At 45.2% G+C, this 16,838-nt stretch overlaps 1 protein-coding gene across 1 annotated transcript in view; it reads right to left on the bottom strand.

The window, feature by feature from the left end:
* Positions 1–615: 615 nt before the first annotated feature.
* LOC109909125 (nucleoredoxin) overlaps positions 616–16,838 on the bottom strand; it is a 58,049-nt gene continuing 41,826 nt past the window's right edge. The window contains exons 2-8 of the mRNA XM_020508068.2: positions 13,935–14,052; positions 11,670–11,803; positions 8,715–8,815; positions 8,397–8,503; positions 7,413–7,592; positions 6,592–6,716; positions 616–1,758 (exon numbers count right to left, since the gene is read on the bottom strand). Of these exons, the coding sequence (XP_020363657.2) occupies positions 1,576–1,758; positions 6,592–6,716; positions 7,413–7,592; positions 8,397–8,503; positions 8,715–8,815; positions 11,670–11,803; positions 13,935–14,052 (948 nt within the window). The 3' untranslated portion in view covers positions 616–1,575. The remainder of the gene's footprint in view (positions 1,759–6,591; positions 6,717–7,412; positions 7,593–8,396; positions 8,504–8,714; positions 8,816–11,669; positions 11,804–13,934; positions 14,053–16,838) is intronic.

Genomic DNA, 16,838 nt, shown 5'->3' with positions numbered 1-16,838 from the left:
CTCATGTCAGACTGACTGATATGGATGGATTTCATTTCCATATTCAACTCGGCTAATAAAAGTGAAATAAAATCAGCGTTTGGCTGAAAATGACAATTACCACGATGTGAAATGTGTTCTTTCCGGTCTGCCCATTTACTCAATTATATCTTCCAATTCCTGTAAGCTTCACTTACACTCCACACAGTTGCCTACTATATTTCCTGCCAGTTATGACTAAACTGCTGCCATTCAAGATGACTGCTTAATCTCTATACTGGACATGTGCATGTCTGTTTAGCAAGGGAAATAACCTGTCAATTAACAACTTCACTGATGGGCATATGAAAGCAATTATCATAGTAACCACAGTGGCACCTGAAGCAATTTGGGAACATTTACTGTAGGCAAGGAAGTTGTAGGTTAAAAAAACTTAATTGAAAGGTGTGAAATACTTGGTTCTATACACATCAAGACAAATTGTACGTTAAAAAAATAAATGGAAACTAAATTTAGGTCATGATGCATTATAAATAATGACACGTGATACCAAGCTAATACTGTAAAATACATTTTCTCAATGGAATAAAACTGCTTGACCAAGTGAATGAGAACTGGTCTCATGGATAGAGGAAGTTGTGCTTAACAGTGAATTTTAATGGCTGTGAAGTTATGACTAAAGACGACCAGGGAGTGACAGAAAATGTGAATTAATACTTCACTTAGTTGCTAAGATGGATTTTAAATGCCATTTTTGTGCCTTCAAAAATATCTGGCCTTTTCAAGAGAGGATCTTCACAGAAAATCATCTTAAATGTCATGGTGGTTGAGATGGAAACATAATTATGATAAGACTACTATCTCTCGTATCATGGAGAACATGACATGGTATTTGAAATACCATTCACAATACAAAACAAGCAAATAGAGAAAATGACCTTTTAAAAACAGGGAAATCAGACATTGTTAGGTCTATACTGTATGCACAGCAGTCATACTATTCTGCAGCACCATTTAAACAGAAGAACAATAACACCAGACGGAAGATCAGAAAATTTTCTGCACTGCATACTTGTAAATTACAACTACAGAACATTTGTTGCAATCATTTTATTCTTTCCCAGCAATGAGGGTTCGGCAAAAGAAAGAGACATTGTGAAAATTCAAGTCCATTGGGTCAACATTGTGTGGTTTTTTCTAGTATCAAGAAATGCCAATAATGAAACTGATCAAATAAGCTATTGGAGCCAAAAAGCAACAGAATGTCCATATTACTGCAGGGGCTTTAGTCAATGCAAGGCACCACAGGAGAAGACTCCATGAGAGAAAGACCTGTCTAAAAAAAGTTGATGTCAGTCAAAAGTGAGACCTTTGACAGAAAGGGGGAGATGGAGAGGAGGCTGGCTGGTGGTGGTAGCCGGGAGTTCAGGGTTTGATGAAGGTGTGGGTTCAGTCCCATAAGTTTAGGAGTGTCCCCCAAATGGCACCCTATTCCCTATATAGTGCACTACTTTAGACCAGGACTATGGACCTTGGTCAAAAGCAGTGCACTATGCAGGGAATAGAGTGTCATTTGGGACAGTCTAGCCGTGCTCTCTAGATGGGCTCTGGTTTGAGCTTTTCAGCTAGAAAGTCTTGGACAAAGGTCTCCACCACGGCCGGTGTGATCTCCTCCACGTCCTTAACGTACTTGGCCCGGGCAGACATGTCCAGGATGGTGAGCAGGGGTGCTGCCTCTGGGAGGTTGGTGTAGTCACGCAGAGAGTCACTCATGTCATCCTGGGAACACAGACAGGTCAGTAATCATCATACAACAATCTTGTCTACCAGCCTGTCTATATGCGGTAGCAATTGTGCCTGGGGAAGAAGTTATATGACAAAGTGAAGTGGCGTGGCCTAGTTTACATATAATCAACAACACTTTATCCTGTGTGTCATGCAAAAGGAATTGCTAGATAATTGCTAACGTCCTTATGACCGGATATAAAAACGTAATTGCTTTCTATCAGTTCTGACTTGATTTTGGTATTAAAAAACTGGGACACAAGATTAACTATGGCACTTAATATAACTCAATGGATTCACAACTGGAGGTGATAATGTCAATGTCTGCTTGAAGACTGGGGAGGGAGCTCTTCTTTTCTTTCCTGCAGGCAGTGTTCACCACTAGCCAGGGCTCCGTCATGCACCCCACTGTGGGAGAGAGCTGGGGGGGTGGGGGGGGGGGGGGGGAGAACAGGAGGGGGTCCAACAACATCCATTCCTTCAAAGCCTCACCCACAGACTACAAGGCTGGGAAGCTTCAGAGACACATCGCAGCGTGTTTGGATAGTGTACGTGGGTGAGAAGGAGGAGGAGAGAGTGGTGTATTCCCTCATGTCTGGTGAGAAATAGTAAAAATGGGTGTGTGGTGGAGCTTTGACGACAGAGTTAGTGAGGACAGACTTATGTCACTGAATGTCTTTTTACAAGGCTTGTTCTGTCCCAGGCTACATCTCACCTCTCACCCTTTTAACAACTGGGAATTACAGACAATCATAAGACAGCAGGAATAACTCACTATAACACCACAGCAGACAGGAAGCGGCACCCCAGCCCACTCGGAGGGGCTATCAATTATTCAGAGAAAATAACATGCACTTTTTGGCAATACTTGCAACCGCATGTCATTTCAGTTAGTAATCTTAGAGGAAGCTTTTCCCCACTTCAACAAAGCTGCATTAGTTCCAGTCAGTCCAGACTTTTCTTCTAAATGTTAAAGAGGATTCCAAGTGTTGATTTGTGAAGTCACATTTCAGCTCTGTCATGCCAGATTAGTATATGACATCTGAGATGGTCTCTCCCTTCCTTGTGACAGGATGAGCTGATTTCTACTCAACTAAGCCCTCTGGGTGAGAGAGACTTGGAAGAGATCAAAGAACAATTTCATATGGAAAATATTATTTAAAAATAGAGAAGTTACAGAACACGACCACAAGCTGTCGCTGTCGCAAAGGCTTGGCCCCGTCATTAAATCACAGCTTTTCACAAAATGTTCTCTTTTCTTTTTGGAGTAACGCTCCCATTATCTGGAAAAATGGCAGTAAAACAATTCAACCTAAATGGATTGAAAAGCACAATCAGCTCTCTGACCAGTTTGGCCACTTTGTTACCCAAAAAGGACAAGCATGTATGCCAACACAGTTTGTGACTTGTTGCGAAACTGCTAGCAGAACAGTTGAGTTATCCTGTGGCATGTAAGATCTGGAGAGCTCACTTCCCCTGAATCTCTACCATCTGATCTGGGAGCAGATAGGTTTAAGACTATTCAACTTCAGAAAAATATACATTAAACAATGTTGTTTAATGGATGATTCATGTAGCCACAAGCTACATTCCCAAGCTTGAGAAAATCTGTGACTCCCCACATCCCCCATAAAGTCTTCTCTTGCAAGCTCAGATTGAAGATACATCCTCGGCATTGCCTTCGAAAGGAACCACAGAAAGAGAAATCACAGGAGTCTCTCTGTTAGCATGGCCTCCCAGCCTCTTAGATATGAAGAGATGTAATCTCCATGGCTGTCTTCTTCTCTGTGGGAAGTCTTGCGTCTTCCTTTGTGTGGCTGCTAACCATGTGTAAACTGTTCTTCATGAGAAGCAACCAGTCCAGCTGTGTGAGTGATAAAGAGGCTGGCCCCCATCCTGGCTCTCCAGCCCAGCTCTGAATACAAAGACAAAGGGTATCTATGCTATGCTACGTATGGCCTGCAGTCACTGACTGACTGCCGTGATAAGGCTCCCGTGTGCGTTTACCGTATGGAACCTCTTGCTGCACCATGTCAGGTTTATTCTGACCATTGTAGCACTGTGGCATTCCAAAGAGTAGACGACGTTCATCAGATAAGGACCTGCAAAGATAAGAAGCTCCCGTTGGCCAGACGGCCTGGAAAGCAGCCTACTGATTGGTCAGCTTGAGAGTCTCCAGGCGTTGTGAAATTCAGGATACAATCGGCATAGCGATATGACTGGCTGAACAACGGCCTATCAGTCTGTATCACTGGGAGATTCAGGCTGGAAACCCATAGTTACTGAGAATCACTATCAAAGGATAGGATATAGGCCGGCTCGACCCTGTATCTTTACATACTGTACATTGTAAATCACTGTTAGACTTAATGAAGTGTTTAGTTATATTGTTGCTTTAAATGACAGGGATTTGCCTGTGAGGGTATTGCTTCTTGATTATTTCATTTCTTCTAACTGTAAGAGACAGGAGACGAGTGTTTTCTAAAAACACCACACTGCTTGGACGTAAATAACTAGTGGAGAGGCCAACCTGTCTGGCTCACAACACACACAGTGTGACACAGGTCTCTGTGTCTACATGACCTTTGTACCCTGGGGTCAGGGAGGTTAGCAGGTGATACGGGCGGCAGACTAAACTATTGTCAGGATCTCCTATTCCTTGCTAAACCTGGGAAGATCAAGGCAAAGAAGACAACTATACCAAGTATCTCATAGTTAATAATATAGAAAACACTGTAGATATAAAAGACATAACATTTACAGTATTCGTCTTTATTGCAATCACAAATATCCATCAATCCCCATGAATTTTCTCTGTGAATAGGGCATCTTCTTCATCTTCAGCCTCCAGTATTTATGCTGCAGTAGTTTATGTGTCGGGGGGCTAGGGTCAGTTTGTTATATCTGGAGTACTTCTCCTGTCTTATCCGGTGTCCTGTGTGAATTTAAGTATGCTCTCTCTAATTCTCTCTTTCTCTCTCTCGGAGGACCTGAGCCCTAGGACCATGCCTCAGGACTACCTGGCATGATGACTCCTTGCTGTCCCCAGTCCACCTGGCCGTGCTGCTGCTCCAGTTTCAACTGTTCTGCCTGCGGCTATGGACTCCTGACCTGTTCACCGGACGTGCTACCTGTCCCAGATCTATTATTTGACCATGCTGGTCATTTATGAACATTTGAACATCTTGGCCATGTTCTGTTATATTCTTCACCCGGCACAGCCAGAAGAGGACTGGCCACCCCTCATAGCCTGGTTCCTCTCTAGGTTTCTTCCTAGGTTCCGGCCTTTCTAGGGAGTTTTTCCTAGCCTACGTGCTTCAACACCTGTATTGCTTGCTGTTTGGGGTTTTAGGCTGGGTTTCTGTACAGCACTTTGAGATATCAGCTGATGTACGAAGGGCTATATAAATCAATTTGATCTTCTAATGGTACAACCGTAGGTTGCAAGTCAGTTTCTCTTAGCCTCTCTGTGACTGATAGGGTGGGGTAAGGAGAGCCCCTCTCATTTTCTTCAGGCCAGGCTCTCCATGTGGGGCTGCCAGCATTGTACTGTCTCACTGATTAAGTAAACCATCCCCAGCACAGCAGCTGGCAGACAGAGCCTAGTCTGACCACGTGCAGGCAGGCCTCACCCAGGCCAGGGCCCTGCAGGCTGCATGGGGGTCCATCCTGTAACCTCAGCCTCTGCCTGGCATAACAGAGAGCCCAATGGGTCCATGGCAGGGAGTGATATCTAACAGGGTATACACATTCGGTCTCCAAAATGTTACCTTATTCCCCATAGGGCCCCATATATGGAATAGGGTGCCATTTGGGACTACCCCCAGTCTGGAACAGATCGAGTGCTAGTGAATTCAGATCCAGCTACATGTAACCCAGACGATGAGAAAACTGTACCTGCCTGTTATAGACTACCACAGACTGAACATTAACCTAGAAAGCAACACAGACCTTTTCAGCTGAGAAACAGATTCACTGATGTAACATTCATTAGAATGGGTCCAGTCCAGATGAACATAAATACCAATCAGTATGCAACAAATCTCCAAACAGGTGAAAAGGTAAAGAGAGAGGGTGTTAGTATGTCGTCTTAACCCAGTGTCTGTCTGTGTCCGTAGCATTAAGGCTGACAGTGAGCAGAGTGGCCTCAGGCAGCCAGGCAGAGGGTAAGACAGGACAGAGAGGGAGCACCTGTGCAGCTCCCCATGGCTGAAACCTAAACCATCTGACATGGGACACCGTCCTGACCCCCCCGAGCTCTGAGCCCTGTGAGCAGAGGAGTGAGGGAGGAGAGGGGGAGCTAGCTAATCTGGTAATTACGGCTGTCCCTGCTGCGAACTCCACAAGCTCTTGAAAGGATGAGAAGGAAAAACAAGAGATAACAAGAGTTAAGAAAACTCCATGTTCCCTCCTGCACTGAGGGCTTGCAAGTGGGTGGGCGGAAAGATCGAGGGAGAACAGCCATCAGACACACGGCCAGCTAAATTCTGGGCCATGGGCCTTGTGGTGTGCCTCACATAAAAGTGAAAGGGGGTTTCATCCCTCAGAAACGGCCCCTCTGACATTATACTGTAGCTTATGTCAGTTGGGGAGTAGTGGCATGTTCTCCACCAGAGGATTATGATATGTGATAACTAAAGCAGATGGAACATCATGCCAGAGCATAGCAACAAGCAAACAGACACCCACAGTAGAGGAGATGTACAGTACACAAGACAGGAATGCAAAACAATTAAAATGCCAAAATAAGACAGATTTCATCACATGTGAATATTCTCATCTAGGTCAGCTGGAGGTGTTTGTGTGTGTGTGTGTCCATTATCTTACCTCTCCAGCCACAAAGAAGAGCAGTGGTGTCTCCTCCTCCTTGGCTTTGTACTTAGCCATGATCTTCTCTGCGATTGGCTGGATCAGCTCCTTCGCCGGCTCCAGCTCTCCCTCCTCCTCCGTATCTAAACAAGAGAGAAACACAGGTGTCAAAAGTATGAAAAGAGTCAAAAGAGGAAAGGTTGAGAGAACGTGTGAGAGAAGAAGAGGAGAGAACTTGGCGTGAAGGCATGAAGACTAGAAGACTAGAGAGAGGACAGGAAGAAGAGAGAAAGAAGGTAAATGAGCAGAGAACAGGAGGAGGAGAGGTCTGAGGGGGTGAGTGAATGAGCAGATGAGTGAGGAGACAAAAGGAGGAGAGCAGATGGTCTGTGGCTGACCCCTTCGGATCTGATCTCAGGGCCTGAAATCATGAGGTCACCAGTTTGCACCCGGTCACTCCATTCTCACATTGCGGTCTTATTGTCTCGTCTGGCTTGATGGTTGCCCTGTCCACTTTGGCCTAAGCCACTTAGCAGAGGATGGCATCCATCTCTCGCACTGCTAACAAACAAATAGACAGACAAACCATTTCCTTCGCTCCGCCCTACTCTTGCATGTTCACAGACTTAAAATAGCATGTGGCCATACAACTGATCTGTTCACTTTTACTACATGCACAATGCTATTTAGAATGTAGAATACATAGTCTGAAGGATTGGTTTGGTAGAAACCAGCACTGAATGCTCCTCCAGTCACCCACAAAGAGCACGAGGTAGGGCCTCTCGTGGAGGTGCACGGTAGGGACTGACATTGAAATGTTCATCCACTTATCTACTCACCCACAAAGAGCACGAGGCAGGGCCCCTCGTGGAGCTGCACAGCGTTAGACTCGCTGAGCTCCAGTACGGGCCGGGGATGCCAGGGGAAGAGCCGACACTCTGGGTCATTCAGCACCTCCACACGGCCCTGTCGCGTGATCATGTGACCCTCCGCGTCCAGCAGAATAAGGGTGGGAATACCTGGGAGGGAGGAAGACAGAGGAGAGAGAGAGGGGGAGGCAGGGTGGGAGAAAGAGGAAGAAAGAGAGAAATATGGAAACAGGGGGAGAGAACAATCATGAACTGTAGATTTTCATTCTGCCACCTCCCCTCCTGTTCTTCCATGTTTTTCAGTTGCTCTCACCACATATGGCTGTATCTCTCACTGTTTATCTGTGTGGTATGGAGGAGCTTTTAATCCCTGAGGCTCTGACTGCCCTCTGCTCTCTGAACTCTCTCCAGTTCCCTCCCTCTCTCCATTCATCTCTTCTCAGACTTCCGCCCGATCCTTTTCTCTCCCACAGTCTTTCAGATTAGAATATCACTGTGTATTAACAGCCTTATCAGACACAGAGTGCACAGTGTGTGTTTGGCTGGGAGGAAGGGTGTGTGTGGTGATGAGTGGGGGCCAGTGTGAATAACAGGGGTTTGAATGGGGAAGAGGTAATGAGCCAGCACTTTGTCTACAACCACACTACTCCTCTCCACACACACAGAGACAGAGACAGAGACAGAGACAGAGACAGAGAGACAGAGAGACAGAGAGGACCCTTACTCAGCGAGCAGAACAGTAAACTTGATTACCAGCTCACATTCCTTCAGCTTCAGGGCTATTTGTTCACTGTTCCCTACCCAGCACAGCGCAGAGCTGGCTGCCATTAGGCCGCTTCTCCACATCAACACATTATTAAGCCAGACCGCTAGTGTTTGATACTCACTCAGCATCATGTCCAGGAGGACTACAGTATATCAGTTCAGGAGGAGACATCAGAGACAGTGTTGTACCTTGTATTCCAAAGAGTCTGTTGAGTCGTGATCGTCGGGCCTCGTCTGAGTATGGGACTGCCAACCAAGGCATCTCACTGAAGTACTGCTGAAAGGACTCCTCCGACCTGCATTGCGGGGCAAACACAAAACAACACTCAGTTCCACTGTCAACTCCATTTATTCAGTAAATTCAATTAACAATTCAGAGGAGCATGAGACTCTGTGTGTGTGTGTGTGTGTGTGTGTGTGATATATAGATATATATATAGATATATATATATATGCGCGTGAGAGAGCGTGACAGAGAGAGAATGTATACGCGTGTGAAGGGAATACCGGTCAGCGCTGACAAACACCATCTCAAAATGTTGACCCGATTCCTTCACAGTGCGATATGATTCCAAGAGCACACGGGTCAGACTGCGGCATGGAGGGCACTGCAGGGACAACACACACGGACACACTCAACAAGTTATGGCATTAGTTTATAGAATTACCTAAATTGATCAGTCTATATAAAACAGTATATAATGATGACATGGTGTTTTCTGACTAATAATCTGGTAATACAGTAGAACAATGTGTCTATATACGATGTGAGCAAATGAGGTGAGATAAGGGAGGTAAAGGCAAAGAAAGGCCATGGTGGCAAAGTAAATACAATATAGCAAGTTTAAAAAAATTAAAAACACTGGAATGGTAGATTTGTAGTGGAAGAATGTGCAAAGTAGAGATGGAAATAATGGGGGTGCAAAGGAGCAAAATAAATAAATACAGTAGAGGAAGAGGTAGTTGTTTGGGCTAAATTATAGATGGGCTATGTACAGGTGCAGTAATCTGTGAGCTGCTCTGACAGCTGGTGCTTAAAGCTAGTGAGGGGGATAAGTGTTTCCCATTTCAGAGATTTTTGCAGTTCGTTCCAGTCATTGGCAGCAGTGAACTGGAAGGCGAGGCGGCCAAAGTAAGAATTGGTTTTGGGGGTGTCCAGAGAGATATACCTGCTGGAGCGCGTGCTACAGGTGGGTGCTGCTATGGTGACCAGGGAGCTGAGATAAGGGGGAGCTTTACCTAGCAGGGTCTTGTAGATGACCTGGAGCCAGTGGGTTTGGCGACGAGTATGAAGCGAGCGCCAGCCAACGAGTGTACAGGTCGCGGTGGTTAGTATATGGGGCTTTGGTGACAAAACGGATGGCACTGTGACAGACTGCATCCAATTTATTGAGTAGGGTATTGGAGGCCATTTTGTAAATGACATCGCCGAAGTCGAGGATCGGAAGGATGGTCAGTTTTACAAGGGTATGTTTGACAGCATGAGTGAAGGAGGCTTTGTTGCGAAATAGGAAGCCAATTCTAGATTTAACTTTGGATTGGAGATGTTTTATGCGAGTCTGGAAGGACAGTTCACAGTCTAACCAGACACCTAGGTATTTGTAGTTGTCCACATATTCTAAGACAGAACCGTCCAGAGTAGTGATGTTGGACGGGCGGGCAGGTGCAGGCAGCGATCGCTTGAAGAGCATGCATTTAGTTTTACTTGTATTTAAGAGCAATTGGAAGCCACAGAAGGAGAGTTGTATGGCATTGAAGCTTGCCTGGAGGGTTGTTAACACAGTGTCCAAAGAAGGGCCGGAAGTATACAGAATGGTGTCGTCTGCGTAGAGGTGGATCAGAGACTCACCAGCAGCAAGAGCGACATCATTGATGTATACAGAGAAGAGAGTCGGTCCAAGAATTGAACCCTGTGGCACCCCCATAGAGACTGCCAGAGGCCCGGACAACAGGCCCTCCGATTTGACACACTGAACTCTATCAGAGAAATAGTTGGTGAACCAGGCGAGGCAATCATTTGAGAAACCAAATGATTGCCTCGCCTGGTTCACCAACTATTTTAACTAATGTTTCACCAGAAACCAGGACTAACATTTCCTTTTGTTTCCTGGCCCATTCAAATGTGAGAACCTAAGTACTCAGGATGGAACTCAGGATGGCTTTGGCTTGGAGGCATTTGTTGTTGTGAGTGAGTGTTTTGAGAATGGTCTCTGGTCTAGTGTGTGTGTGTTGTATTCCCTCCCTGTCTCTCCCTTACAGGATATGGGGCAGTAGAGTAGAGCAGCGGCTGTGTGTGTGTGTGTGTGTGTGTGTGAGAGAGAGACATTAAGGTGGTATCAGAGTGCCAGCGGAGGCAGAGCTGTGTCTGAATAAAACAAACCAGACCAGTCTCATCAATCTCCATTTCCTCCTTTTCTTTCTCAGCCTCAGTGAAACACACAGCTAGAGATGAGCGTAAAGTCAGTGAGGAACTGTGTCTACTCTATCCTGCCGAGGATCACTTCAGGTTGTTGGTAAAAAAGTAATCCACTGGCCATTTCACGCTTGTAACCATCTCCTAATGGCGGGTGGATTTACACTGGTAAGACAGGGGAATGTAGCCTTAAAATAATGCACAAACCTATACGATAGCTACCTCAATTACCTCATACCCCTGCACATAGACATGGTACTGGTACTCCCTGTATATAGTCATGTAATTTTTACTCGTTATTCTTATTCAGTGTTTGTCAATATTTCAATTTTTTTGTAGATTTAAAAAAACAACTGCATCGTTGGAAAAGTAAGCATTTTACTGCTAGTCTACACCTGTTGTTTACAAAGAAGTGACAAATAAAAATGTACCAATTTGTATTGGTTTGGAAAGTGGACTAGTTGGAGTGTGTCATGGCTTGCTACTGGCTTGTCTCACAAACAATGGGTCTGAAGCCCACTGCCCACTTTAAAGGGCACTAGTAGGTGATGACAGCAAGGAGTGGAATAACTAGCTACTGTAGTCCCAGACAACGGAAGTCCCCTAACTTCTCTGTCCATCCCCTGGCTACAGGCTGTGGTCTCTCCCACTGCGCCCTGCCACGGCTTTCACGGATGCCTCTCTGTTTTAACAGGGATAAAGCTCATATCAGAGGACAGCTGGGTGCCTGAAACGGAAAATGAGGCTCCCCCTCCCTGCCCCACTCCCTGTGTGTGTGTGTGTGTGTGTGTGTGTCTGTCTATGTGCCCCTCCCTGCCCCACTCCCTGTGTGTGTGTGTGTGTGTGTGTGTGTCTATGTGCCCCTCCCTGCCCCACTCCCTGTGTGTGTGTGTGTGTGTGTGTCTCTATGTGCCCCTCCCTGACCCACTCCCTGTGCGTGTGTGTGTCTATGTGCCCCTCCCTGACCCACTCCGTGTGTGTGTGTGTGTGTGTGTGTGTGTGTGTGTGTATGTATGTATATGTGCCCCTCCTGGCCCCCCACCACTCACCCAGTGTGCTGAGAAGTACACTCCCACATAGTGGCCCTCCAGGGAGCTGATGTCTGTCGTCTGCCTGTTGTTCCTGAGCAGAGGGCCGGCCACCACCTCCGCAAAGGGCTTGGGCCCCCAGGGGAACTCCAAGCCTGAGAGGGAGGACAGAGGGGAAGAGAGGGTAAGGGAGGGGGGAGGGTTTGGTGTTGAGGAGAAAGGATATTGAGAGCCAAGGGTCTGATTAGTGAACAGAGAAGAGTTTTTTCTATGTGTGACAAACTGCCCATTCAAAACCAGAGCACTCGCTCTCTCCACCCCCCTGGAACAGCTATTAGATATTAAATACATCAAATCAAATCAAATTTTATTGGTCACATACATGTGTTATTGCGGGTGTAGTGAAACACATTTGAATTATTTTTCTGGGCAATTAATGTAAGAAATCACAAATTTGCCTTGGGGCTAGAAGCACGGCTTCCTTATCTCCCGGCGCCATTTTGTAACCAGCATTTGTCATACATATACAGTACCAGTCAAAAGTTTGGACACCTACTTATTCCATGTTCTCTTTATATTTACTATTTTCTACATTGTAGAATAATACATATCATGTCAGTGATTTATTTAGAATTCAAGGTACAATTAAACAGCCTGGCTACCACAGCATTCTGCAGCGATACGCCATCCCATCTGGTTTGGGACTATCATTTGTTTTTCAACAGGACAATGACCCAACACACCTCCAAGCTGTGTAAGGGCTATTTGACCAAGAAGGAGAGTGATATGTGGGAACTCCTTCAAGACCGTTGGAAAAGCATTCCAGGTGAAGCTGGTTGAGAGAATGCCAATTGTATGCAAAGCTGTCATCAAGGCAAAGCGTGGCTACTTTGAAGAATCTCAAATATAAAATACATTTTGATTTGTTTACTACATGATTCCATGTATTATTTCATAGTTGATGTCTTCACTATTATTCTACAATGTAGAAAATAGTAAAAATAAAGAAAAATCCTTGAATGAGTAGCTGTGTCCAAACTTTTAACTGGTACTGTATCTAAACCCAGCATGTTTCCTACTCACAAGTTCCTTTCTACTCTGTGACATCTGCGTTTGGAAATGGGACCGCACAACAGATGCAAAATGTTGTTTTAATGATGATTGAAAGCCATGCTTTTCCCATTTCCCATACAGGGAGCACTACCAGCCTTCCCTCTTCTCTTTCCCTCCCTCTCTCTCGTTTCTTTTTCAAGGCGTCTTCATTGTCAATGTCAAGCACTAGAGAATCATTTGGGATGACCAAATAAAAAGTTGTAATCAGAAATAAAGCGCTGTCGGCAGGGCTGTAAAGGTCCCTTTCCTCTGTAGGGCTTCATTAGGCAGGGCTGACATCCCCACAGCCTCCGCCTCTGCAGCCTTTTATTGTTGTCCCCATTCACACTGTAAAAAGGCACTCCTTCCTGGCAACTTCTCCTCTGCTCCGCCACTCAAGACAGCTAGGCCCTTTCATAATGCTGAAAGAGAGAGGGTCCTGAATCCTCCCCCCAGCCCACCTCAAAACTCTTACTACCCCGCCTGTAGCCGCTCTGTTTCCCTTCCTCACCACAACACAAACAAACACCCCTTTTCATGCCACCGCTACCACACTACACACCCCCTCTAACAACTCTGAAAGAGGGGGATGGAGCAAGAAGATGAATCTCTTCTTTACCCACTTCTACTGTAGTTGGTAGTTAATAAATCATGGAAATTATACAGTATGTACTCTACTGTGGGCTGGGAGGGAGACTGGGATTCATTAGGCAGACTCATGTGAAATCCATTCCCCTGCACCACGGGTTCTACTGCCACGGTGCTGGATACTCTACCTCTCTCCACTCCCTTACTCTCTCTCCTCCTCTCTGACTAATGGGCCTTTCCCATGTTGTACAATAAAGGCTCTGAAGACCAGGATGTCAAAATATTGAGATGAAACGACATCCTCATCTGTCTACCAGAAAGGAATGCAAGCCTGCTCTTGCTAACAGGCAATCTCCCACTTAAAAGTCAGGAAATTATAGGTCTGCAGATGTGGGAGTAAAAGGGGGCACTTTATAATATTCATGCAATACCAGAAGAGTACAGAAATTGAGAAATATGGCCAGCTCTGTGAAAGATGTGGCACAGAAACGTTGCAATATGAAATTCTGGCAAGGCATTTTGCATGTAATAAACTGTATGCTTGTGTGTACCGGTACATGTGCAGCTTCTCAGATGCTGAGGCTCAGGCTGACTGAGGAGACTTACCTTTGGGGTCATCTCTCACCACCAGCAGTCCATTCCGACACACCACCTTCCCTGTGGCTGCATCCACAAACACCAGCGAGGGAATACTGGTCACCTTGTACTTGTTCCACAGCTTCATCTGGACAGACAGAGGAGAGGAATGGAAAATGTACCATTAGTATAAAGACACCTATACTCTGGTAAATCCTCTGAGCAACAAGGAGAAAATCAAACAAAGAAAGAGAAAAGTAATTGAACGTCATAAATCTTACTAGTTGTTTTCCCATCTAGTTTATAACATCTGTTGATAAATCATTATTTGTCAGACATCCATTGATCCAAAAGTTGATAGTGAAAATGGCTGTAAGCCTATTACTATTACTACACCAAAAGTGCAGAAGTACCAGTATCTATTTACAAGGCAAGCTGTTCCTCTGAAGTATAAAAGGGACTAGAAAATGAGCCAGGTTGAATAAAAACAGCAGCAGAGAGTCACCCTGCAGTGAATTAGCTGAAGGCTAGAATCACACTACAGCTAACTTTAAAAGGAACTGGCAGAGGAGGAAATTCACAGGGAGCGTTTTGCCCCTGCTGTGTCATGAATAAGAGCAACACGGGGTAAGAGGAGCAGAACAATCCACACATGATAAAAACCTTTTGCCACAGACTCTGCTACTGTACCCCATAGAAAGAGAATAACTAGATCAGTCATTTTAGGCTCATATAGTACTATTCTGTGTTGTACCCTCGCACTGTGGGTGGCACTTTATTTAGCCGGTCCTTCTTCAAATGAAGACAATGCTGTACATGATTCTGTCTGTTCAATATGTGAAGCAAGCATACATCCACAGGCATTAAATGGAGGAGGAACACACTACTACATACTGAACAAAAATGTAAATTGCAACGATTTCTATGGTTTTACTGAGTCACAGTTCATAAGGAAATCAGTCAATTGAAATAAATTGAAATAAACATTATGGCCCTAATCTATGGATTTCACATGACTGGGAATAAAGATATGCATCGGTTGGTCAGATACCTTAAAAAAAAGGCACTCTGTTCACAATGTTTAAAAAAAGTGGTACATTGTAATCACTTTTTCTCCCCAATTTCGTGGTATCCAAATTGGTAGTTACAGTCTTGTCCCATTGCTGCAACTCCCGTAACGGTCGAGAGCCACGGGTCCTCCGAAACACGATCCTGCCAAGCAGCACTGCTTTTTGACACACTGCTCGCTTAACCCGGAAGCCAGCCGCACCAATATGTTGGAGGAAACGAAGTACAACTGGAGACCGAACCCGGATCTGTAGTGACGCCTCTATTGCTGCGATGCTGTGCCTTAGACCGCTGCACCACTCGGGAGGCTCTCTGTTCAATGTTGACATCAGCAAAATCGGTTGCCCACATGACGCCATACACGTGGTCTGCGGTTGTGAGGCTCGTTGGGCGTACTGTCAAATTCTCTAGGCGGCTTATGGTAGAGAAATAAACAAATTCTCTGGCAAAAGCTCTGGTAGACATTCCTGCAGTCAGCATGCCAATTCTACGCTCCCTCAAAACTTGAGACATCTGTGGCATTGTGTTGTGTGACAAAACTTCATATTTTAGAGTGGCCTTTTATTGTCCCCAGCACAAGGTGTGGCTGTGTAATAATCATACTGTTTAATCAGCTTCTTGATATGCCACACCTGTCAGGTGGATGTATGTGATCTTTTATTTCAGCTCATGAAACATGGGACCAACACTTTACATGTTGCATTTATATTTTTGTTCAATGTATAATGACTGTTGTGACTGTATATTGTGTCTTGATCTCAATATACAACAGACCGCAGAAAATCGGAAACAGACTCTTTATGACCGCAAAAGTGTGTTTGAAACTGGGACTATTTAGTGTGTACGTTCAGTGTTGTCCTCGACGGAGAGCACATCAAGAATACCACGAAGAGGAAACTCACTTTACATATCAGAGGGAAGATGTGTCGCTTGAAATGACTAGCTCCTGAAGAGTAGCACTGAGTGTCTGAGAGGTCACTTTTCTGAGAAGTATAGAAACATTGATGTTTGAAAGTCTGATAGCAAGTCTGAGCCAGAATTGTACCAGTGACCTTGAGATTGCCAAGCCAATACACCGAGGACCGTACCAGTCCAGACAATTTGGTATAGGCATAGTACCATAATGATTTCAGCACTGTTATCTAGTAATTTCAGTGAAAGGGAGAGCCAAACTGTAGGAGTGAGGCCTGTCTGCAGTCTGTCTATGAGGCTCAGTGGTGGAAGCCTCCAGTTGGGTTCAGTTCCAGTTCTGCTCCAGTCCAGGTCTGGCTGACGAAAACCTTTTGTTTCTCTTCTAATGAAAACAATGACTTCACTTCAGGAGCAAAGTTAGCGTTTTGACGTGCAGACGGAAGGCAGGCCCAGACTGCTCCGAGAGACTGCCGTTTTACAGGGTATGGGTCCCCCCTGTAGGGACTGTACAGGGGGGGGGGGGGACCTCCTCTCTACTGTGGGACTGGAAGTCCCTCCAAAGTACCACTCATTTCAGGGCCCTGTATAGTGAGCTACTTTTGACCAGAGGCCATAGCCCCAAATGGCAACCTATTCCATATATAGTGAGCTAGTATTGACCAGAAGTAGTGCACTATATAAGAAATGGGTGCCATTTGGGATGCAGATAAGGAGACTTGAGAAGGCAATGACAGTTAGAGAATAATAGGATCTGCACTAGCTGGGAAATGTCAGGGAACAGCTCCCATGCCAACTTCCTGAAGTGTCCTCACGGAACTGAGAGAGGACAGCTAAGGTGTTTACAGTAAAGCACATTGGAAAACTGAAATTGAAAACTAGTATATGTTCTTTTAATAGTGTAATACACTGCTCAAAAAAATAAAGGGAACACTAAAATAACACATCCTAGATCAA

This window comes from Oncorhynchus kisutch, linkage group LG18, assembly GCF_002021735.2.
Source record: "Oncorhynchus kisutch isolate 150728-3 linkage group LG18, Okis_V2, whole genome shotgun sequence".
Lineage (NCBI taxonomy): Eukaryota > Metazoa > Chordata > Actinopteri > Salmoniformes > Salmonidae > Oncorhynchus > Oncorhynchus kisutch.
Note: the sequence above shows the minus strand (reverse complement) of the source record. Positions and strands in the feature narration are given on the sequence as shown.